This window comes from Falco biarmicus, chromosome Z, assembly GCF_023638135.1.
Source record: "Falco biarmicus isolate bFalBia1 chromosome Z, bFalBia1.pri, whole genome shotgun sequence".
In the NCBI taxonomy this organism is placed as follows: Eukaryota; Metazoa; Chordata; class Aves; order Falconiformes; family Falconidae; genus Falco; species Falco biarmicus.
In genome coordinates this window covers 25533963-25559419 of record NC_079311.1, presented here as the reverse complement: position 1 = coordinate 25559419, position 25457 = coordinate 25533963, and the positions used below count along the sequence as shown (strand labels likewise).

The 25457-nt window shown below is 35.4% G+C and overlaps 1 protein-coding gene across 5 annotated transcripts in view; it reads left to right on the top strand.

The window, feature by feature from the left end:
- The window catches only part of FER (FER tyrosine kinase), a 192821-nt gene that overhangs the window by 37189 nt on the left and 130175 nt on the right, over nt 1-25457 (top strand). For all 5 annotated transcript variants that reach the window (XM_056324261.1, XM_056324263.1, XM_056324262.1 and 2 more), the window contains 5 exons: nt 7800-7983; nt 10439-10576; nt 11516-11635; nt 17618-17740; nt 21290-21479. In XM_056324261.1, coding sequence (XP_056180236.1) covers nt 7800-7983; nt 10439-10576; nt 11516-11635; nt 17618-17740; nt 21290-21479 — 755 coding nt within the window. The remainder of the gene's footprint in view (nt 1-7799; nt 7984-10438; nt 10577-11515; nt 11636-17617; nt 17741-21289; nt 21480-25457) is intronic.

Genomic DNA, 25457 nt, shown 5'->3' with positions numbered 1-25457 from the left:
CCCCCCCCCCCCCCCCCCCCCCCCCCGTTACTCATGTGTATCTCTTCCATTTGCCCTTCAAATTTTCATTTTGTCCTGTAATTCTGCTGCTTTCCTGTTTCCACTAAGGTTCCTCACTGTGTTTCTGTTGGGGATATAACCCTCCATTGTCATGTCAGGTGTGTCTTTGCATGCTTTTGAAACTAAATTAAATTAGTTGTCAAAACCTGGACTTGCATATTAAATTTATATTCTCCTTTGTCAGATGGACACCATCTTCATTAGTGTTTCTTCATGGGACAGCATTCACTGTGCACTGAATCCAATGTCATGGTAAATGCCAGGACCTATAAAACCAGAAAGTTAAACAGTTCATCTGTTGTGAATTAAACCTTTACAATGATCTCCATTGTCTCTTTTATGAACACTTTGTCATCACTTCAGAATGGCCGAAGGTCATACCTATTGGTATTGCTAAAGTTCCAAAGAGTGAGAGTCAAGAAGCAGTCTGTCTTGAAATACTGTAACTGTGGACTCTGGAAAGACTTTTTCTGAGATTTATGAAAACTAGACAAGAAATTATTTGTAATTGGAGATATTCCAAAGCGTGCCTAACTCTGACAGGTTTATGTTGTTTTCACAAACTATTTAGTATTTCTATTATGTCTCCTTAAAGAGCAATTATGATATTTGTAGCAAAGACTTAAAGATGCAAAAAATTGGGAGAGCATCTCAAGTATGAATACAGGCTTAGATGTTGACAAGTTGTTAGCTTCTATATCTTCTCAAGTTTTTATTCTTTGAAACTTTTTTTCTTCTTTCTTGTTCTCAAAGGTCCCAAAGAAACAAGTCAAATAAAACCAAAACAAACTTAAGAACAAATAGCTTAATAGCTGATACTTCCAGGAGGTCTTGAAGACAGTTTTCCTTACCATTGTTGCAAAGCAACACCGAGACAAAAAAATACAATCTTTCTATACAGTGGGATATCATTAGGGTTTTGTCTGAGCTGAAAGGCTGATTTGTTACGTGTATAATGAAACAGAAGTTCAGGGCTCAAGGTAGTGTGCATCCATTGAAGTATAGTGTTGAGCTGTTTTGCTAGTAGCTGATCTATAGTGTAGACATAAAGAAGTACTTATTACTACATTCAGTTCTGGAATTCTTTGTGACATGTTTCTCTAGTTAACCAATTTAAAATGTTTTTGTTTGAGCTTCTGATTTTGAGGGGAAAGCTTTGTATTTCATGTTAGTCAAACCTGAGATTTTCACTGTGTGCTGTTTCTCTTTGAAAAGAACAGATTTTTGAGAAAATAATGTCGTCTTTGGGGCATTTACTTGCATGTAAGTTTTAGCTGAGGGGCTGTAACTCAAACAGCTGAACTGGAATTTTCTGTTGCCGAAACAACAGTAGCTGTAAGCCTTTGTCATTTCTTTAATCTATGCTATCATGAAGCTGAATTTGAAATCTGAACAGCTGAGCTTATACCAAGTCTTGACTTGAGTCTTAAACGTCATGTTACGGGTAACCTTCAGGAGGTGGATCCTTGTCCTCTGCCAATTAGTGGGTGCTTTACTCTGTGTATTCCACAGAGTCAGAATTTTGCTGTTTGAATAAAACATCAAAATCTATAATGCAAATTTGAAGACAAGTGTTAAATTTTATTGAAATTGATGGTAACTAAAACAGTGAACGTATTAGAGAGCAGCCCAGAGGAGAAGGACTTGTACAGCTGTTGGGATGAGAAGTTCAGCATGGCCTGGCAATGTGCACTTGCAGCCCAGAAAGCCAACTGTACCCTGGGCTGCATCACAGCAAGCATGGCCAGCAGGTTGGGGGAGGTGATTCTCCCGCTCTGCTCTGCTTTCGTGAGAGCCCACCTGGAGTGCTGCATTCAGACCTGGAGTCCCCAGCATAAGAGGAACCTGGAGTGAGTCCATAGAAGGCCATGAAGGTGATCGAGGGCTGGAGCACCTCTCCCATGAAGACAGGCTGCGAGAGTTGGGGTTGTTCAGCCTGGAGAGGAGAAGGCTCTGGGAGACCTTACAGCAGCCTGCCAGCACCTAAAGGGGCCTACAGGGAAGCGGGAGAGGGACTTTTTGCAGGGGCATGTAGTGGTAGGACAAGGGAATGGATGTAAGCTGAAAGAGGGTAGATTTAGATTAGATATGAGGAAGAAACTCTTTACTGTGAGGGCGCTGAGACACTGGAACAGGTTTCCCAGAGCAGCTGTGGATGCCCCATCCCTGGGAGTGTTGAAGGCCAGGCTGGATGGGGCTTTGAGCAACCTGGCCTAGTGGAAGGTGTCCCTGCCCATGGCAGTGGGGCTGGAAATAGGTGATCTTTAAGGTCCCTTCAAACCCAAACCATTCTGTGATTCTATAAAGGAATACAAGCTTTGACTTACAATTTTTTACCAATTGGAGAAAGTTCTAAGGTGTTAAAAGCTGAGCTCTTCAGTATAATTATTTCTTTGTAATCCACCATATGTTGAAAATTTTCTGTATTTGCAATATTTATTTTCTGCAAGTGAATTTTATTTGGGGCATTTGTACTGTATATTGATACTTACTTAGAAAAAGAGGAAGTGAACATTATGAGCTTAATTTTTTCTCATTTGGTCTCGTTGTCTTATGCAGTTTCTGTTCTTCCATTTTAGGTGAATATTAGGCTACAAGAGACTAATACTTATAACTGTAAGAACTGTGGAATAGCAAATCTACCTTTTTAATAGAAAATACCCTAAAATATTTTCTTCTGGATGGCTGTGTTATACTGTGTGTAGTAAAATCTTAAAAAAGTTTTTATTAGAAATTGAAGTACTTGACTCTCTAGAATGTTTTAAAAAGAATGCCAGCCTTTTCTTTGCAAATGTCAAACTTTCATAATTAGCTTTTCAAGCTGCATAATTCTGTTTATGGCATGACGTTGTATATACGGTTTCTATAAACATTGAACAGTTTTGTCAACAACAAGTTTTGTCAGCAGTAGAATTATAATTAGATCTATTTATAAAATTTGGTATACAGATAAAGAAAATTGGATGTTTTCATCTGTGCTAATTGACATGTAGAACAACCGTGTACTCTGCCTTACTGTGTTTTGCTGCTTTAAAAAATAAATTATAATATGGGAGTAATACTGTAGCTGTGTTTCTTATATTAATGGTAGATCCAAAAGCTGTATTTAAAAATTGAGTGTTTATGATAATTTTATTTATTTTGTAATTAGTCAATGTGTTCTGCTGAGGAATAATGTATAGCAAAAGAATTCAGTCCTTGAGGCAGATGGGAAAATGGGACAGTTTAGCCATTAGTGAGGTTTCTGAAAGAGAAATAGTATTGATAAATCTCTGGTTATGTGTTTTTGATAATTTTTAGTGTAAGTGTTCAGTTTAACTGTTGAAGACTCTTTGTTGTGGTTTGTGGGTCAGAAGCCCGTGCTGGTACATGGTATAGTTTGACATATGCTGGTTTCTGGTAAGCTGAAAGCCGATAGGGTATGTATTTTAAATACATGCATGGAGAAGTTGTAGTTTTTAAGCCTTTAAACTATGACATATAGAGGTAATTTTGGATTATGTACTCTAGGGCATACTTGAGTAGGAGTGGCCAAACATGCAATAAACCCAAGAAATAATCCAGCATTCCTCTGTCTGCTACCACATTGTCTCCCTCTTCCTTTTTCCCTGGCCAGTGTATCTCCCAAGGGAATGGGCTAGGGCAAGCAAAACTTGGTGCTTCCAGCTTTGACTTCCAGCTGCCTTGTCTTCTCCTCTTTCATCCACTCACTATACAAACCCAGTCCTCTGTGTCCCCTGTGCAATGCAGTCCCCTCCAAACCCTCTTCAGTCACTTTCTTTTATTTCTTCACATGCACATGCCTCTCTTTCTCCAGAAAGACATTACAGTGTCTACATCTTGGTCTGCAGATGACCAGGTTGACACTGTAGCCTACTGTGTTTAGAAACTGAGTGTATATGATACTTAGAATTATTCTGAAAGTAGTTGAGGTATTCTGGTTTGGCATTTTATATATATGGAAGGAATTTAGTCAAGGCAGATGTGAAAATGGGATGGTATACCATCCCATTGTATTGGTACATTGGTGTCGAGACATGCACATGTTTGGTAGAATCTTTCAGGATGTTATTCTGGGTGTGATGTGTTAGGATTTGGTTTTTGGTTTTGTTGTTTCCTTCAAATGAGCTATATTTAATTTGGAAATAAACAATGCTAATTTTTTATGTTTTGAGGAAATAGAAAAAATCCAGTCTTTCAGTGAAATATGAGTTTTGATTGTTTCACAGAGACAAAACCTGTTATCTCTGGCAAAAAATTTAGTAAGAGTTGAGATTGTTGTCTCTCCAAAACAGTTTTACAGAAGTTTTTAAAATGGATTATTTCATTTATACCTAAATGAGAAATACTCCTCTGGTGCAACTCTGGAGATGGATTTTGTCTTTGTTGTGCAGATTGACTTTGTTCATTTAGCTAAACTATCGTGTAAGAAGTATGTTCCTTCCACATATAAAATTAGGTCAGCAGTTGAGATTGTTTTCAATTAAATGACAGATATAATATCCTTTTAAAGTATTTTTTATTATTCTTGTTTAAAATGTAGCTGACAGTGGTGAGGTAGTAAATGTCCAGAAAGCCATATGAAAGGACAAACAGACAGCTGTCTCAACTTCATAGTTACCTAGGGAATTCCTGAGTCAAAAGTGCTGCCTTAGTAGCTCTTCAGGATTCTTTTTGTGTACACATGTCCATTCACCATGAAACTGCACAAGTTTTTCATGCTTACAATAACTTTCACCAAAAGATTTTACAGATCAGCTACATGCTAGTTGAGGAAGAATGTCCTGTGTTTTTAACAAATTACATACTCTTTCCATATAATGCCTTACAGTTACATTGAAGGAGATTGGGAAGGTCCGTTAACTGTATTTCTCTTCTTGTATGTTGCTCCTCAGTCTCCTTGTGCTTCAGCAGTCCTCATTTTAGTTATTCCTTCAGGATACTTTGCGTTTCCTACCTTTGTGATGCTTGATGCCCTTCTCTAAACCTTTTTCATTTTGAGTATATCTTCCTTGAGGTGAAAAAATTGCATGCTGTTTTATGTGGATCTAATAAGTGGCATAATAATGCTGTCTAGCCCTTTGCTAAGTAACATCTTGTCTGATGACTGCTGGACACTGAGTTAACATTTCCATTGATCTTTCTATAGTAACCCTAAGATCTCATGCCTGAGTGCATTCGGTAAGCTCACAACAGATTACTAAACTTGAGTATTTTTTTCCTCATATGCATCTATAAATATTCACGCTGTGATTACCATTTTGTGATTTAATCAGTACATCTTAAGGTTTTTTTCCCAGTTCTTCCCATCTGGTTCCCCTGTTTGATCCCCTCAGACAACATCTTCATTATCATCTGTATCACCTCATATATGAGGACCCAACTAATATTTCTGGGGCACTCCACTGAGTGCCTGCTTCCTCCTGTAAAAACTGAAAATTGTATTTAAGCTAAAACTTACTCAATTTCCTTTAAAATTCTAAAGCTAAACACCATCCAGTCCTCAATTTCTTTTTATTTCATTTATTCTCTGACCTCTTTTAATGACACATGAGGAGAGATTCATTGACTTTCTCATTGAGAGACATGGAAATCTCTGAAGTTTTTTCATGGTGAACACAGATGCAAAAATAATTATTTTTTTCCCCCTGCCAGCTCCTTTTGTATAGTGACTGTCCTTTACATTTTCTGACAAGCCTTTTGACTCCAAGGTATATGAAAGAGGATTTGTTACTGTTTTACAGGTTTTTCCCTCAACTTTTTTTTGACGTGCCTTAATGTGTTTCTGTATTTTAATTCATTGCAGTTCATAGTCATTTGTATATTCCTCATGTGATACAACTTCAGCTTTTCAAGGTCTGCTCTCAAGCCTTTGTTCTGCCACTTAGCTATGAATGCTTCCTTTTTATTTTTTCAAGACTACTCTGTGACAGGTGGTAGAAATGTTAGAAGACAATCTTTTTTATTACTTTAACTATTTTAAGATTATAAGAAATGTAGCAGTCTGAAGGAGATTGCTTTAGTTAGTGTATGCTTACTTGTGGAGGTAGTTGTGAATCTGCATTTCATTATTGCAGATACAGGTTTCATTTACAATGCCTTAGGTTCCTGAAAAGGTATTAAGACAGTTCATAAATATCAAAAAGATAACAAGGATGTGAATAAGATCATATGTGTCTCAGTAAGGAATCATGTCAAAATAACGTCATACTCTTTTATGAGAAGGGCAATACATGATCAAGTTGAAAATATTCTAGTAGACATGCAAAAATGTTTGCATAAAGCTTCTTGGAGAATGGTTATTAATGAGGTCCTGTCAGAATAATGTATCCTATGGGACATTGCAGGATATATGTTGAAGTTAGGTTTGGGTAGTGTTTCAGTGTTTCAGTGTTTTGTTAAATTTCCAGGCATCACTATGCCTTGAATGCATTGAAAGTGCATGGGAGGGCAGCTGTAGAGTTAAAAATAATTGGAAAAAATGAGAGGTGAGTCCTAAAAATTAGTATTACTTGGCAGGATCAGATGCCAAAGCAAAAGTAATGAGTGATACTATGTTTGTATGGTATTAAAGCTCTCACTCTCTCTCAAATGAGCTAGAGGTATCTAGAATGTAAAGTTACTCATTGGCTTTGAGTTTTGAATGAAGTTGCACTTGTGTAAGATTGTGAACCAGTCAACTGCAAAAAGACAACAGGACTTAGAAGGGAAGACCTGTAGGTCTGTTTGTATGAAGTTTAGAAGATCGGGCAGAAGAGGAGAGTATGTAATCTAATATGTAAAAGATGTATTGCAGAGAATGGTAGAATCTATTTTTCATACCCGTGGCACATATGAAGTAAAGGTTTACATGAAAGCAAAGAAGATTTACATTGGAGAGTGAAGGGGCAGGGAGGTGGAGAATGCTTTCAGCTAGCATAGCACTAGACCTGAATGGTACTAGGAAGTTGCAAAGTTATGTGTCACCGGAGTTTTTTTGAAAATTGTAAAAACGTGTGCCACATAGTTGTGCAGTTACTGTGGCAAGGAATAGAACAGGTGACTTGTAGCTCTCAGGTTCGGCACTCAACTGGTCAGCATGAACTTGAGGACTTTGAATCTCTTAGTAGTATAGAGCTGAGACTGAGGATCCAGCTTCCTGATCATAATACTTCCAGTGATAAGGAGATGTTAAATTGTAGTGGAGAAGCTGCCCATTTTGGACAGGAGTAATAGTGTGAGATTTTAACTACCCATATGCAGACTGCATTGATGCTATATTGGAATGATACGTAACAGTAGAATTACTGCTCACAATGAATGACAGATTTTCAGTCAGTCATGGATCTGACTTACTAGAAAATCTCTTTCTTCCTAAAAAAAAAGTTTGGTTTTTTTTGCTATGAGACAAATAAAAGGTTAGCGTTATGGTAGTCATGTGTATGAGTTTTGTTCTTTATTCTTAATAGTTGTATAATTTTTATACTTGTGGAGATAGTGGTTTCTATATACTTTTAGATAAAGAATTCTCACATTTCTGCTCAAAGAAAATACAGCAGTTTTTTTCTTATTTAGTCTTCTAATTAGAAAACCAAGATATTTGGTCTTACTAATGATGTGAAAATGGTCAGATTTTATCTTCTTCGTACTCCTGTAGAAAAAGGTGCAAGTTTACCGTAAATCTGCTAGATTTGTGTCATCTACAAGTCGTATATTTTTTAATCACCGCATGATTTTTTCTTTTTTTTTTTTTCTCTTAGGAAAAGAGACTGAAAAAGCCAAAGATCGGTGTGATAAAGCCACTATGAAGCTTCATATGTTGCATAATCAGTATGTGTTGGCACTGAAAGGAGCACAGTTACATCAGCACCAGTATTATGATACTACGCTTCCTCTGTTACTTGATTCACTACAGAAGATGCAAGAAGAAATGATTAAAGCCCTGTAAGATGTATTCTTACATATTTTTAACTTGTGAAATTTTATATATGTGTAGTATACTAACTAAATTGTAGGATTATTTGAAAATAATAAACTAGTTAACTAATTGTGTGTCGGGGGTAATGAAAAAAGATGTTTTAATGTTTCAATTGGCAAAAGTCTATCCAAATAATACAGACAGTAATTTTGAGTGATTACTTAAACATTCTAGCAAGGCATCGTCCTCTCATAAAACTTTAAAATCTTACAGATTAACTGCAGTGTTTATAGCTGAGCTCATGTTTTGTCCTTCAGCTGGTATACTACAGCAAGTCTGTTGCCTCTTTGATAGTCTTGTTTTTACAGAATTCCACCAACAACAAATTTGGTTTAAATTGGCCGACTGTCTTGAAAGTCATTATGGAGGAGTGCCAGGCAGATGCATGGTTAATCGTGTGTGTGTGTGAGAAGTAACAACACTGTAAATTTGGTCTCACTGTAAGGAATCCAACCTTAAAAATACAATTACCTTTTTCCTGAAAGATCTTTTTTTACATCATTACAGAAGACATGCAAGCTGATGATCTTGGAGAACAGACAATGAGGACTTTAAGCCCTCTTTTCTGGTTTGTAATCACCATGCTGCCTGTTTGTCTTCCCTGAAGAATGGGAGTTGGTTAGGGAGTCCGTTTTGTAGATCTTTTTCTGCTGTGTTAGCCTAAATGAAAGGGTACTTACTGGTTTTTTGTAGGTATTGTTCATTCAGATATGAGGCACTCTTCTTTAACTCATCTTCTTACCTTCTAAGAAGTCTACTTTCATCTTGACTTCAGCACACAGGAAGTGAAGGAGAGTTGGGGATTTCATGCTGTACATGCTTGTGTGGTGCAGGCACCATTAACTGCCCTATGGAGTATCATACTAATTCCTTTGATTCTGGTGCAGGTATCTAAATCAAATAGATCTTCGTAGTAGTCTCTGTATGGTCTTTTTTGTCTTAATTTTGTATGTAAAATCACAGCAAAAGGCTGCAGTTAAATTTGTGTGTTATAATTAAGGTGATTTTTCAGAATTTTGAGATATGATAATTCACTGAGGAATTTTATGATGGAACAAGAACCTATTTAAACTGCTCACCTTTGCTGTCTGGAGTAAAAATCTGTAAAAAAATACTCTTGTCACTACATAGACATATTTTGTGAGATCTGAATGATTGGAAAATTGCTGCTTTGTAGTACCTTTGGTGTACAAAAAGAGGTGGTGATTACAGGTGTAGAGCTCAGTGTGGTCATCTGTGTGAAACATACTTCCTTAATTGTCTTGATTTTGCAGATAAATTGGTTCAGTAAACTTGAAGAAGTGTAGATTAATGTTGCTAATGAATTTTTTTTTAATTGTTGTAGATTCCCTTTCTCTTCCATATGGTATTGCTGTAGTTGATATTTGTCTATCTTTTAATCACACTGTGGACTATTTTCTGTAACCTTTTCACACATGTTGTTCATGGGCAAAGCAAGAGTTAATGCTTTTGCTTGTCTGTTTTCTCCTCCTAAGAAGTATTGAAAAAATCCAATCACGTAACTTTTCTTACAGAGTAAATGTAACTTCAGATCTTATCCAAGAAAAATCTGTTGATACTTTTTTCTCTGGGTGTCCTTGTGGGCTGGCCAAAATTCATCAGTATTTTAAGAAATCCTACTGTGCTTCACAGCCTGGCATGCTAGCAAGTTTGTCAAAGATCAAATAGGAAATTATTTGGCAGGTAATTTGTGGAAAGCTGAAACTTAAAGAGAATACTGAGGATATGTCACTGGATGCAATTGAGAGCAGTGGCAAAATATCACCTATTCTTTTACTATTCTCTTACCAGCTTTGTTTTTCCCACTCTCAGAAGCAGGTAAAGATAAGGTTGGGTTGCTTGTATTTACTTACAGGAACTTCTTGCTTGATTTTGTTTCTTGTAAATACATGCTAACTTGTGATTTATGCCTGTTTTTGTCTTGAGTGACCAAGATAGCTAAAACAATAAAGAAATTCAGATTTTATAGGAAATGCACATTGTTTTGTGGTTTGTTTTGCTTTATGCCAGAATATAATTACCAGTCAGAACATGACAAGCCTTAGTATAGGTTATAACGTGCATGTTAAGTCCTTTGTGAGAAAGAGTGTCATCAATGAACTGTATACAGTCCTCTTCCTTGTAATCTCTAACAGTTTTGAGTTCAGCTACCCTTTATAGAGGTACTGAAATCAATACAAGGAGTATGGTTTTAGAGACTTCTGACTCATAGCCAATTTCTAAGAAAAAGGCCGCAGCTGATCTGTTATTTCTTCAAGTAATATATTGTCTTATTTTTTCCCTTCTTAGCCAGTTGCAACAAGAGTTTATAGAAACAGCAAATTGAAATTTTGAACTATCTTCAATGCTATCTATGCCTTCAGTGCCATGTTATACACTATGATTTTTTTTCCTCTCTAGAAAAGGAATCTTGGATGAGTATAGCCAGATCACTAGTCTTGTAACAGAAGAGATTGTGAATGTCCATAAAGAGATCCAGACCTCAGTTGAACAGATAGATCCTAACTCTGAGTATAATGACTTCATAGATACTCACAGGTACACATTTTCATCTTAGTGTGCATGCTCATGTTTCTTTTTGAGAAAACCTTGCATTACACTGCAACAGTGCTTAAGTGATCAATTTGTTTCTGTTTGGTCCCTTTTACATTGTTACTTGTAAATCTTTATCCTAGTTTGAAAAGTGTTCTACTTGCACGTACAGAAAACTGGCTGAAAGTCAGGTTTTTAACCTGATTGTTTCTTTAATCATCCATCTCTTTGGCTGCCTTCAGAGGAACAAAATTCCTGTTATGGTTGTTAGATGTGAAGAGCCATAATTTGATACTGACAGCAGACTACACATGATAGTCCAGATTCAGTGTGAGCTGACCTACTGTTTATTTGGATGCATTTTGCGTTCTGGGCTAAACTAAGTTTCTCTGCTTTATTTATTGTGCAAATACTGGTTTAAAGTGAACTCTAGCTACCTGTCTGTACTCTGCAGTTATTTCAGGTTGAGCAGTGCCTGAGTCTACAAGGTATGCAGATAATGCAAGGAAGTTTTTTACTTTAAAAGTAAACGGTGTTTGCCATTTATTGAACTGCTGCTTTGTATTAGTATATGCAGAAACAGTCCTAATACTTCTTGCGTTACCTTTTTTGGTGTTATGTGTGAATCGGTAATTGTCACATGCAGGTTTATAACAGGATCACCTAAGAGTAGACCCGTTCACATTGATACCCCTTGAGAACTTTGCTTATGCTGTGATCTTGATTTAAAAAACTGTATGCTATTTTAGTATCTGGTAGGATTTTAAGACTTTGTTATTTATTCAAAGGAAAAAGAATATGTATCTAGTTTCTCCTTTTTCTTTTATTTCATATGTAAATTTAACTATATTATAGTTATTAAAATAATTCAAAATGTGTTTATTTTCTTTATGGTCTACTCAAAGATGTTAATGTTGAAAATACAACATTTATTTACTAAATTAGGTCATCAGAAGTTGTTGAACAAGAAATAGAGTTTGATACGTCTTTATTAGAAGAAAATGAAAACCTTCAAGCTAATGAGATCATGTGGAATAATCTAACAGCAGAAAGTTTACAAGTCACGTAAGTCTTTACGAATCTTTCATCCTTTGGAAATGCTGTTATACATGTGTATACTCAGATCATCTCATAGCTGTGTCTGCATTTTTAAAGTCCGTTTTGTAATAATAATATTTTCATGCTATAGACTATTTTCCATGCCGGTTTTATTGTTCCTTTGCACAAAATACTCCTCTCCCACCCTCCAGAAACTTACCAGCACTTTGAATATATATTCCTTTCCTTGCCAGTTAATTTATTCAATGGCCCAAATCCATCATGAATCCTCCTTGGGAACGTACTGATTCATCTTCCCAAAAGTCTTTCCATATTCAGCACTCTAGGAAAAATACTGAAATATTTTGATTAAACCACGGTACAGTAATGTAGTCAGTGATTTAAATTGCCATGCAGAAAATTCTAATGAATATATTTATTTCACTCATTTTGTAACTGTTTGCTTTCATTTTCCAAAGGAAATTCTTCATTATTATAACCTTTAAAATATATTAACTGACTAACACAGATGGAGCTGTTGTATTACATTTCATGGAGCTTTTAGCTATTCAGAGTGATAAACTACCTCTCTGTGTGTTTTGTTAATATATTGCCTAGTTAAATATTTCCATTACTTTTACCAGCTTCACCTTTAATAATTTGTTTCTGGGAGACAAACCTCCTGCTGAGGTTAAGATGTTCTTTCTTACTATGCTATCAGCCTCAACTTTTGACAGAAAATGGTCCAATGCAGTCACTTGTGAGACTGCAACTATTAATTGTACATGTAATCTTTTTTTACATTGATCATAACAATTTGAAAAGGAAAATTTCATTGGTTGGTGATGTTTTTGTTGCCTCTACTGTATTTCAGACTATGTTTTACTTATTTGAAGTTGTTTTTTTTCCTTTAAAAAGCTTAACTGATCCAAATAAGGTATCAGTGGTGTGTTGTGGGTTTTTTAAAAATTTTGATCTGCTTAATCAAACTATCATCCTTATTTCTTGTAGGTTTTTCTGAAAAACCACAATCATAGGGAGTTGTAGTAGCAGTGAGGTATTTTAAATGTAAACACACTGCAGTATCTTCTGCAGATTATTCTAATCCCTGTATTTTCTCAACATGGCAGAATCTCTGGATTTTAGTAATTCCTTTTTGAAGTCATTAATCATCTTGTGCAATCTGATTAGTTTTGTGAATTTATTCTTTAATAGGGATGGAAATAGCCTACTTAATATGAAGTTTCAGCATCCTTTATCAGACTCCTCTTTAGTCCTGAAGCAGCTGCATCTTTCTTATGAAAGGATCCCATGATAAATAAAGCCCCTTCCTTCCCTTTATATGTGTTTCTGTTTGTAATATATTCTGCATCATTACTAAATCAAGATTATTCCTGCTTAAATTATGTAAGTGTTGTACATCTAGGTGTACTTCAGCACAGTAACAGGAAAAATACATGTACTGAATCCCTCTTTTCAATGTAGTGTTGAAGTTTTTCAAAGATTCTTCCATCCATTCTTCAAAAAGAGAAATAATTTCTTGTTTGGCTTGTTTTCTGTATCCCATTGTTTAGAAATAAGACATCAGCGTGTCGAAGTGAAAGAGATGAAATGCTGCTTTTCTAGTAAATTATTCTGATGAAATGCTTATTTGTGTTTTAGACGTGTGTTTGCGTATTTGCCTACATACACACATTTCTGATGTGTTGTGTTACAAATCTTATATTCACCTATTTTGATTTTTTTTGTGAATTTGGGAGAGAAATTTTATGGTGTGATACTCTTTTTGGAACAGGAATCAAATAGCTCTTTTTAAGTGTTGCTGTCTTTAAGGTGTTCACTTTTCTGGTATGGATTTGGGACCCCAATCAAAAAAGTTTTAACTGTTTTAGGTCAGATCGAAGATTGACCTGGCCGATTTTCTTCTGTATTACATTAGACAATGGGGAAGAGTTTAGGGAGGAGAACAAGAACAGGATGATTGTGCAATACTGTTTCCTCAGAAGGTCTCTCAGCCTCCCCTACTTTTCAGCTCAGAAATGTTTTGACACAGAAGTAGTATTTGTTTATAATAGCCTTAGAAGTATTTTTCTTTCATGAGTTTGTCCAGTCAGTTTCATTATGTACAAGTATCTGGTGTCCACAGAATTTTCAGACAAGGAATTCCATAGTTTAATGTTGCATTATGTGAACCTGCTACATCTGAGTTCAATTTTATGGGCCTTAAACACTTGTTTTGGAAGAGAATAGGAACAATCTATTCCTTTCTGCATATATTGTAGACCCATGTCATACTTCTCATCTGTGATCTTTTTTTTAGAGCCATCTTTAGCTTTAGTCAGTCCTTTCACAAAACTTACTAATATCCTTTATCAAGGTTGTCATCTTTATTTGAATGTTTTCAGGTTTTTGAATGTTTACTGTATTGTCCTTGAGATGAATGACCAGAATTGCACAGGTAATCCAGATGTGGTTTAGAGAAAGGCATATTGAGGTTTCACTGTATCCTTGTTCTGCTTTGTTTGTAACAAATCGTAGAGAATTGTTCTGTTTGATTTTATGACGACCGTGGTATATATCTAGCCAGTATTTTCACAGAAACCTCTACTGTAGTTCCAAGATCTCATTTCTGATTGGTAATGGTCAACTTAGAGCCATTCACCACATAAATTAAGCTTTGGATTGTTTTTCCCCTTGTGTATTCACCTATTTCAATATGCATTGAAATTAATCTTCTAAATGGCAGTCCAGTTATTGAGTATCATAAGATCCGGAATAATAGTTTTGTATTCTTAATGTTCAACCCCTTCCCCTTACCTCAAATAACATTGTGCAGTCAACATGCTTTGTCACTTATTAAACTGTTCTTTTATTTGGATTATTATGAACATATTAAGTAGTGCAGAATTTTGCAAAGCTCCACTAGCTCCTGGCACTGTAAAAAGTGTTTGTTCTTATCCTTTTTGTCCTTTTTTAAAAATTGCTTTTTAGCACAGATGAGAGCCCTTTTAAAATTGTTTAGTTCTCTTATAACTGCCTATGCTATATACCTTGTTAACTGAATTTAAGATATATTGTGTTATAATCTTGCTTTAAAACCACAACAGCCCAAACCACCCCACAGATACTTGCATCAATTTACTGTTCGTAACTAGAAATTCACAAGTAAGATAAGTGTATTACATCCTTTATCCAAGATGATGACTTTTTAAGAACCTGTTTTGTATGTGCCGAAATAATAGGAATTTGACTGTTGGTCTTTAGTATTGAGATCATGGCATTGGATCTTCAAAATACTACATCATTATGTTTCTTCAGAGGAGGACTACCTTCAGTATTTACCAAAGAAAATAAATGCCGTACACATAGTGAATTTATTTCACAGACTTTTAACAGATTCAAAGATGTATATTGATTTGGAATCAGTAATTTGTGGTTGAATCAGTTAATTTATCAAGTATGTGAGGGAAAAACGTCAGCTGTACATACATTATTATTTAAAGGGTTTCATAAAATACATATTAAGGAAACATGATGAGAAAGTTGGCTCACTTGTACATTTTTCAGTAAGTTTGTATTTGTGAATAAAGTGTTGACAGAGGGAGGTATCTAAAAGTCAATGTTGACTAGCTAACCTTTCTAAGCAGTGAGAGAAGTGTGGTCTGTCCTGATAAATGTTGATGACTGTCACTGACTAATATTGAGATTGTCTGAAAAGTGTAACATAATAAAAGTTTATGCTACAAAGATGCATGCATTAAAAACTGAGAGGAGGCAGCCAAGAATGAAGTAGGTGTTGATCAGTGGGCATATGAATTCATGTCCAAATGAATTTAAAAAATCTTCTGTAAGCACAAGGATTTATTTTTATTGATATTTGATGCAGAAGGGTGCTAATGACTAAAGAAATATGAAAGGCAGCTTTCCAGGTGGCCGATCCTAATCTGAAGGTATCTGCTTTCTAGATTTGGTTTTGTCTCATTTACATGTGTTTTCATGCTGTTCAAACCTGACAATTTGGGATTCTGTGGTTGTTGAAAGGTTACAAGTATTATAGTGACTAACTGGTTAGGAATCAAACCCCTTTTGTAAACTGATTTTACCCAAGAGGCAAATAAAAGGCCACCAGAAACTCTCTCTGACAAACCACAACCAAGATGATACAAGGCAGATGCAGAGATGTCAGTTCTAGCCAGTTGGAATAAAATTTTTTAAAACAAACAATAGTGGTTGAATACAAGGAGACAAGTTAGTGTGTATATGGTTGCTTTGTTTTGTTTTCATGAGGATAAATACAAACATCCTAAGGTATCTCTGAAATTTGAGGGAGAACTACATCAACTTTCTATTTCAATGTGATGCTGCAATATTAAAGCTAATATTTTTGAAATGTTAAAATATTTTAATACGCTGTTTCTGCATGTATACACGCATACCTTCCAGTGACGAACAGTCTTTTTAATTTAGTTTTAATTTCTTGAATATTGGTCCTTGATCATGAGATGTAACATCTGCTTCCTGTAAAACAATTGTTAAGCCAATACAATGTTGATTAAAATTTTGATTAGAAAGCTGATCAAAAAACCAGTATCCGTAGTTACAAAATTGGTAGTTATTTTTTAGGAAGGTTTTGAAAGAAAAAATTTGATAGTGAATTGAAGACCCAGTGTAAGAAAATTATCATTTCTGAGTTCAGCATACAGACTGTACTAGCCTAAAACCAATAAAAATGTTTGTTAAGAAGGGAGCTTTGGGAATATTACTTTGAGAGAAATGTTTTAAGTATTTCCCTTATCTCAAGATAAACACATGCAGATGCTTGTTCATTTGGGAAATAAACTTTTATCGTTCACTAGATGGCTTTTTTATAGTAATCTAAGTCATCCAAGATAACATCCAGGACTGTCTGAATAAAGAACATATGTAATCAACATTGTATAAATTAGACTGGGAGGAGAGAGCTAATTCAATGTTTAGAATCAGATCATTTAGTTTAGTATATATGGACACGAAACATGTTCTCCTGGATGTCTAGCATCCATGTAAATTACTCTCAGTTGACCTTCAGTGCCACTCCCTAATCTAGAATGATTTTGAGCAATACATCTGTGCAGTGGTAAGTACTATATGTATTTTGCCTTTGTTTAACTCTTTACTTCAATAACTTTTTTTAAAAAATGGGCCTCGAAAATACAGAGGAAGCAGAGTAAGATAGTTAAAGATGGGTGGGTGAATGCCAAGGAGATGTGGTACATATTTATTGGGTTAGTTTTTAAAAATTGTTCTCCTGGCTTAACAATTGCTTGAAGTCAACAGATATATTTTAATACGTATTTTGGAAGTCAGCATCGTGTGAGCTATTTATCTGCATTGTTCAAAATACAAATGGTATTGTGCATTTGTTGTCTTTTTGGCTGTTGTAATGCTTGCCAGTATAATTGGAAAGTGTTAATGTGCAGTAACCCCTTCTCTGTTAGTATTGAGTGTCCTTGTAAAAGTTTTATCTTTCCTTTGAATTAACCGTTACCAAAGATTGTATGGCTTTAAAAAAGTTAATTATACAGATCACCCTTACAACGTAAAGTGTCAATTTGTATTTTTATTTCTAGAGGTGAATATAGCCCAGCTACTGATTCTGTGTATTTATGTACTGTAGAAGCTGGAAGTCTTTCATCTTTCGTAAAGTGTCTCATAATTTAGCAGTGTAATTAGGAAAGCATTAATTCAAAGAACTCATCACACATTCTGGAAAAAAATAATCTTGATCGGAGAGCCTGCAGGCAGCAGATCGTTCTGTAACCTTGTATGTATACAGAGGCTAGTGTGGGATCTGTAGTTTTATGGGTTAATAGCATAATATAAAGGTATATCCACAAAAAAAGATCACCAAGCACTAAGTAAGATAAAAAGTAATGCTCCTTTTCATCTTCAGGAAAAAAAAAAAAAGGTTCCCAAATATTTACTGTTTATATATTCACAGTGTAGGTTTCTGAAATCTATGTCTTCCAGGTTAAAAACAGTAATAGAAGAACTGATTCAGACACAACAAACCCTTTTGAGCAAAGAGGAACTTGTGTTGGAACTGGAGAAAAAGATAGAAGAGTCCTCTAAGACTTGTGAAAAGAAGTCTGAGTAAGTTGAAATGAAATATCGAAATATAGTAATTCGAGGGGAAAGTGTCTATAATGCAGTTCCTAAGACTTAAATAAGAAATAACCTCCACTAATCTTTTTCTGCTTTTCGTGTGCAAGATTTATTCTTTCTTAGGCCATAATGTGTTTGGAACTTGTCAGGCTGAGTTCATTCTTTTTGCATTTGCTTTACAAACTAAATGTAGATCTGGTACCTAGTAGTACTGCGTATTAAATAATGAAAGCAAGGGATTAATGAGTGTTTTACAGTGCCATAAATAAAACATTATTATAAAGTATCATTCTTGGGCAAGTTCTTCAGCTTTTCTCCTAGCTCTGATTAGAAAAAATATTCACATTCCAGTCTAAACTGAAGTTAATACAACAGATAAAGACACCTTCTGTCTGTAGTGATCTTGTTGCAATCAGTCATAGCCTTACTAACTTGGTCATAAATATTAGTTTACGATACCGGTGAATTGGAATGTAAGCCCTCAGGTAATCCTGTCTTGAAGGCATCTTTTCACTCGATACATTGGGTAGTATTTCATTCATATCCAGAACTATATGTGTGTATATGGTATCAGTGTTTTGATTAGATGCTTTCCTGTTCTTTTGTTGTTGAAGGTGCTCACAGTATATTTTCCATTTTTTTTGATTCTTGACCTACCTTCCTTGTTGAATGTTATTTGAAGGATAAGCTGTGAATTAGATGAGTCTTGTGGTGTTTTTTAGTGGGTTTACCCCCTGCCTCCAGATTGTTTTGTTACGAGTTGCCTCTCTCTGAAAATAGATCAGATCATCCCTGTGTTTCTTTCTACTCCTTTGACTGATGCTGTAGGAGATGCTGAGGAGATTATTTCAGTTCAGATTGCACCAATACATGTAAGTCACATTAAAAAGCATGAAATCTGTCTTCGTTTTCTAGTTGTAAGGTAAGAGTTTCCCTGAATTCAGCCCAGTTCTGATTTGTCATTGGTTATGCCTTCCTGCAGCAGACCCCATTTTCACCTTTTCACTGCAGTGCAGAGTGATCAGGATATTTTTGCATGTACTTATGTTCCCTAGAAGATCCTATCCAACTGTTGCATGTTCTTGATTGCTGTCATAGCATATGGCACTGGCCTCGGTGCTGCAAGGCAAGGTGAAATATAAAAAGTAATTGAGCAATAAATGAAAGCTTGCCTCTTGAGCCAGAGGTCATTCTGTTGGTGCAATGCCAGCCTGTTGTCAGGAAATAAAGTGAGGACATCCACTCCAAATGCAAGAGCTCTAGACCCTGTGTTATTGTTGAACTTCACCCAAGGCGCTGAGCTTTGCCCTTCAGTGCTGCAGAAATCTCTGCGTTATCTGGGAGGAATGATGGTAAAAGTCTTCAAAATCATGTTTTCTGTCTCTTCACTTGAACCAGTTTGGACTTCAGCTGTCTTGCTGATCCCTTCTGACACAGCTTCAGAATCACGAGTTCTGATTTTTTCACTGACTTGGCAGTGGCAGTCTGAGTTGGGGCTTGAAAGCATTTCTCCGTCTCTAATTCTGGCAACACTGCAAATGGATCTTAGCAGGTACTGCACTTTTCGTTAGGGCATGTGCAGCAGTGTTATCTGCAGGCCTCTGATTTTGTGTTCCTCATCAGTATTTAGCTGTCTTTATACTATTATGCTGGCACCAATATACCTTTATCACCTTCAAATGACAGCATCACCTGCAACACAAGAGTGTTTTTATTATGCTTTATTTATATATGTGTATGTCAAGTATACCATCTGCCCTTTCAACATGATAGCATATTGAATATTTGGGTTTTGGTTCAGTTCATATTTTTGCTACTTCCCAACCTTTGGACGGTTCTGCTTGCCAGGATTAATTACACAAGTTCTCACTCTGTGAGCTTGCTAGTAGCTCTTGCTAGCCACAAGGACTATGAAGTTTGCACTCATGCAAGCCATAGGCAAATAATTTTATAGGTTCTAATTCCTCATGCATAGATGGAATGGGGAGCATTCTGTGTTGGGTTTGGGCAAATAAATGAGAAAATAATCCATCTTGCCACAGTTCAGGAAAGAGTATAGCTCATGCTTTTTAACTTGCAGGGTCTATCTTGTTACACGCAGATCATGGTAAGTTGAAACCATTCAGTGTTTGGGATCTTGTCATTCTAGCCAATGTGTATTCACCAAAGCCCAGCTGATGGTGGAGGGCCATCATTTTCATAGGGTGATCTATTTTTTTCTCTCATAATGAGGACCAGATGAAAGATTACTATCTTGAAGATAATGCCAGGATAATTTTTCATTTCTCTGTGTGATGCTTTTAAATGTGTGCATTCTCATGCCAGTTCTCAGATTCAGGTCCTCTAATTGTGTCTTCATACATCATATTATCCTTTTTACATGAATGATCATTCTGCTGATTGTATGGAGTTCTGTTCTTTGGTGACTTACTACAATGCTCATCTATAGGGATACGTTTTTTATCTTTTCCTGCCAATGAGAATTTTATGACAGATGGTTCCTTATCACTTTGGAACCTCTTTGCATAGTCATTTGGCTCAGCATCTGTTTGTGAAGGAACAATCTCAATGACTTTTTTTCTTCAAGGGTAAGGCTTGCAGGAGGGTCTGTCTTCCAGGGATTATGCTGAAGATACAGGGTGACAAAATACTGTGATTTTTCTTCATACTGTCCTCATTCTTAATAGTCCAGGTCCCTTTACCCCTTCATCTGTTCTTGCAGATGGTGACAACCCTGCATCTCTTTACAGACTGCATGTCACTGGGCTCCAGTTGCATGCCTTTAAAGGTGTCTATATTGTACTGTGGATGGTTCTGTCTTTCAGATGGCTTCTGTTCCTATTTAGTTTTGGCAGTTCTTGGGGATAATAGAGTCACCTAGGTACCTGTAGATGGTCTAAGTGGTCTGCTTGTCCTTCAGTAATTGAATTATGTCTGTCTTGGAGCATTCAGAGGAATGAGAGGTATTCAGAGAATAGTCATAAAAACATGCAGAAGACAAGAAAAAATTGATTTTAACTCCTCATAGAGTTCAATTTATTTAGCTTCATAAGAAGAATGTACGCTGCAGTCCAGAAATATTTAGCAGTAGGGACCTTTCAGTTCAGAAGAGACAACAGATACCTCTAACTTGATGGCAGATGAATTTATACTGGATATAAAGTGATTTTAATAGTGCAAATTATTATTACCACAACTATGTGGATTGCAGTGGATTTCTCATCGCTGGAAATAAATATCTAAAAATGTATTGCTTCTCTAAAGGATGGGGAACCCTAGTGTAAATTCAGGATGAAAGTATTAGTTTCATCTATATTTATTACATCATATTTGTGATAGATTGAAAAGAGAATGGCAAAGTAGATGTTCGCTTGCATCGTCTAGTAGCTTTGAAGATTTTCTAGATTCGCTTCATGTGTTTATGCCTTTGAACAAATAATTCTGTTGAGGAATTTTCATGGGGTTTTTTTTAGGTTTATGGAACAAATAATGTATTTTAAATCATGTGTATTTTGAAATGGTTATTTTTCTCTGTAGTATTGTACTCTTGCTAAGCCAAAAGCAAGCACTGGAAGAACTTAAGCAAACAGTTCAGCAATTAAGATGCTCAGAGGCAAAATTTGCAGCCCAGAAAGAACTACTGCAACAAAAGGTCCAAGAGAATGATGGGAAGGAGCCACCACCTGTAGTGAACTACGAAGAAGATGCTAGATCAGTGACTTCTATGGTAAGTTTTACACCTGTTTTACTGAATTGTGCAGCCTTGCTGTGGTACTTTAGTCCTGACATCAGTCTCAGGGATAGTCATGGGGATGACTGAAGTGAATAAACTTCACTTTGCATTTGTGGAGACTTGTTTAGAAAAACAGTTCAGTTATGTGATGTTTTTTGAAGTTGCTGTAACTTGTGACACCCTTTGTATGTCTGTGGACTTGGTGTGGTCTTTTGTACACTTGATGCTAGATTCTTGTTAAACTTTTCTATCATCAATAGTGTAAACCCTTAAATAGATTTAGTAAACATAACTGAGTAGTAGAAATTGGTAATTTAATTGGCTGTGTTGAAGAAATACAGTGACACTTGTAGACAGGAAACTAACAGTAAAAGGTGTTGGAATCACTGCACGTGTAATTGAGAATGTACTGTATTTACATTTTTCTTCAAGCAGAAACAAATGCACATTTCTTTGCAACTTACTTTTAAATGTTTACATGCTTTTAATAATCACAAGGAACTTTTTGTGCTGTGATGAGACCCCCATGTACTTTAATTTGCTAAGATTTTGTGTGACTTCCTTTTCTCAGTGCAGCTATGTGTAGAGATAGTAGGCGACATGAAAAAGCCAATAAGCAGTACCTGTTTACTAAAGGGACAAGCAGTAATGTTTGCTTTTAAGGATTAATTTGACATATACAAGATGCTTGTGACTTTTTTTCTGTAGAGGTTTAGCTTGCCATTTCTTTTGAACTGCAGAGCAGTAGCTCAGTAAAATGATAATGAAATTGTTGTTTCTGAGAGGAATGTTTTTGTTTTCTCTATTTGTGCAACCAAGTTTGGTTTTTTCTTCCATTCCCATTCTATAGTTATACTTAATTGTCAGTATTCTCTTGCTTCCACTACTACTCGTAGACTCACAGACTCATAAAATAGTTTGGGTTGGAAGGGACCTTTAAAGGTCACCTGGTCCAACCCCTCGGCAACAACTGGTTAATATTTACAAGGCACTAGCGGGTGGTTGCAATATTCACTGGTACAAAACATTATTTTACGAATCTTGTATGCTTGTCATGATCTAGGAGGCGTTGATAAAGCACAAAAAGATGGAGGAGAAAGGAAGGATCAGGGTAATGATTGTGAAAGTTTGGAATCTTTTTGGGGTGGGCTATCTTGTTAGTTATTTAATGTAATATCCTGTAGTAGTGCTAGTGAATATAGTCTGTAAGTGTTAGTTGAGGTGATGAGTCTAATCAAGAGAATGGTATTCTTCTCCCTCTGTTCAAGGTTGCTACAGTCTGTCTGCTGGTGTCCAAATCTCTGTTTCAGTGGGTGAAAGAAAATAATCCTTGCATATATGTACAGTACACAGTGAAGAATTCTGACCTCTTAATTTTTTGGAGTAAAATTTATCTATGAAAGCTTATCTTTTTTTTTTTTTTTCTTTTCTGGAGGAGGTACATACTGAGATTTCTAGAATATTGCATCTATGTTGCATATATTAAATGTGTTGAGAGTAAGAAAAATGTTGCTATTTTGGCGTCTGAGGATTTTGTCTTATAAGCAGTATGCAGCATAAAAAATAAAGGAATGTGATTTAAAGGCTGGCTAATTTTACTTGATTAAGTTATTTAAGACAGGCAAATACCACTTAAGTTATGTTTAACTTATGAAGTTGATACTGTGTGCTAGTAAAATTGACTAAAAAGCAGTAGATACAATGCAGTATAAATTAAAACTTTTTCAGATTGCTGTTCTTTGAGAGGACAGTCTTGACTTCATCTCAGGATGAAAATATAATACACTGATGGGCTGTTTGTATAAATAAGCATCCTGTTGATTTTTATAATAGGATTTTTTTTAAGTAAAACTCCTTAAAATTATACAGTTGCTAAATGATCAGAAATGAAATGTTCTTACTGCTGATTGCTCATCCTGGTGTCATTCAAGAGAATCATTGTTTCTTCAGCTATAAATCTATTTAGGTTTCTCCTCTTTATCTAAAAGAATGTAATCTAAATATTGTCTGATACTACATCTGAATGTGGTTATTCATCCTTCTTCAGAAATCCATAGTAAACACTTGTTTTACAAATTCTTTTCCTAAGAATGACAAAATCATAATTGACTTGTGTTGTGAGCATGCATATGAAGTAAATTTTCATGTGTTCAGTCACAAGTAGATTTTTTTTTTAATTTAAAATAAAAAACATGATGTAAAAACAACTTCATAAAGTTTCATGTCTCTCTAAGTATTTATATGTTATCATATAAATATAGCCAATTTCATAGTGGAATAGTTTGCAAATTCTTTTGTTTTCCATCTCTTAACATTATGTAACATCACAATAGAATACTAAAAAAGAATTGAATTCTGGAATGCTGTTTGATGTATTTCTATAGACAGTGTTATGTTGTGTGTGTGTTATAACTTCCTTTGTTTCTTTGTTCATTTTTGCCTCTGTTAACTGTAGAAAGTTTCATATTTTGTTAGCGTCTTCAGTATTGTTTGGTTCAGCCAATATATTTTATTGTTTGTAGAATGTTAGCTGTGTGTTGGTGTCCATGTACACATTTTAAGAAAAAAGGAAATTGCTGCATGATTCTGTTTTATTCAGTCATGATGTCATAGCAAGTAGTTAAAATAATTCCATTTTTGGCTATTTCTGAACCTTGTTTTTAACAATTTTAGCATCATATGTGGAAAAACAAAGCATATTTTTTGTTTCTAGCATTTATAACTTCCTACTGAAATACCCATGCAAGGCAGAGGTAATTTTGATGCTAAAGGTGCTACAAGTTTAAAATAATGTCTTTGAGCCCCTTAGTCTTACGCATTTATGATACTATCTACAATGTAATTGAGAGAATCATAGTTCACTTCTTCTATACTTACATTAAAGTAAGGAGGCACAAGGAAACAAGAAACTAGTTGTTCCTTGTAAAACAGCTGCTTTTTTTTTCCTGAAATGTTTTAGTATCCAAATTATTATATATTTTATGTCACTTTGTGAAAATTAGCCAGTAACTGGAAGCTTGAACTAATTCTTCACTGCTTAGGTGTTCAGTCAATGGATGTATGGCCTGCCATTTGTCCTGAGATACATATGGTATTCTTGCTATTAATGTGATTCACGGAGCATGGCAATAGTCCAACATAATTAAAACAGAAACAACAACAACAAAGCTTTTATATGTCTAATGATCTGATTAGAAATAACAACATTGGGGATATTTGGAATATTGCAGTACCAGTTAAACATTTACTCAGGTAATTAAGTACAATGGTGGTAGTTTTCATTTCATACTAAGACTTCAAGTTTACAGTATCAGTATTGACTTGAAAATTGTGACAGAATTGTTGCAGCATGCTTAAGCCTGGCAATAGATACAGTTAGTATAAAATAGTAATTAATTTTGTTTAGCAATAATACAGTGAAATATGTATGCCACTTTAACATATTTTCTCCTGTTTCCTTACATGGTAAAAACAAACACTACAAAGGTGCAAACCCATTATTTTTAAGAATATGTATTTAAAACTATATTTTTTTCTCACTACAGAAATATTTCATACAGACTTATTTTGTGTACTACAGCATTATACTGGAACCACTGATAAAACAGACTTAGTATGCAGGCTGTGCAACACTTGAAAGACTTGTCAGCAGGTGGAGCTCAGTGCCAGAAGATTAGTTATCACTGAATAATCAAAATTTTTCATCTTTACATATGTTTAAAAAAGGCATGTGAGACACAGAAATGTGGGGGGAAAAATGTGTGTTCTCATTTATTGGACATCAGAATAATATGAAATGATTGTTTCGTTTTGATTTGATTTTTTTGAGGATTTTTTTGCAAATAATGAAATGCAACTGTAAGGTAGAAAGACCCTAATGCATGTCTTCCACAGCATGTAAACCAAGTAAAAGAGCTGTGCAGCTGTACGGCCCATGGAGCAACAGTACAAAGTCACTGTTCTTTCTCTATA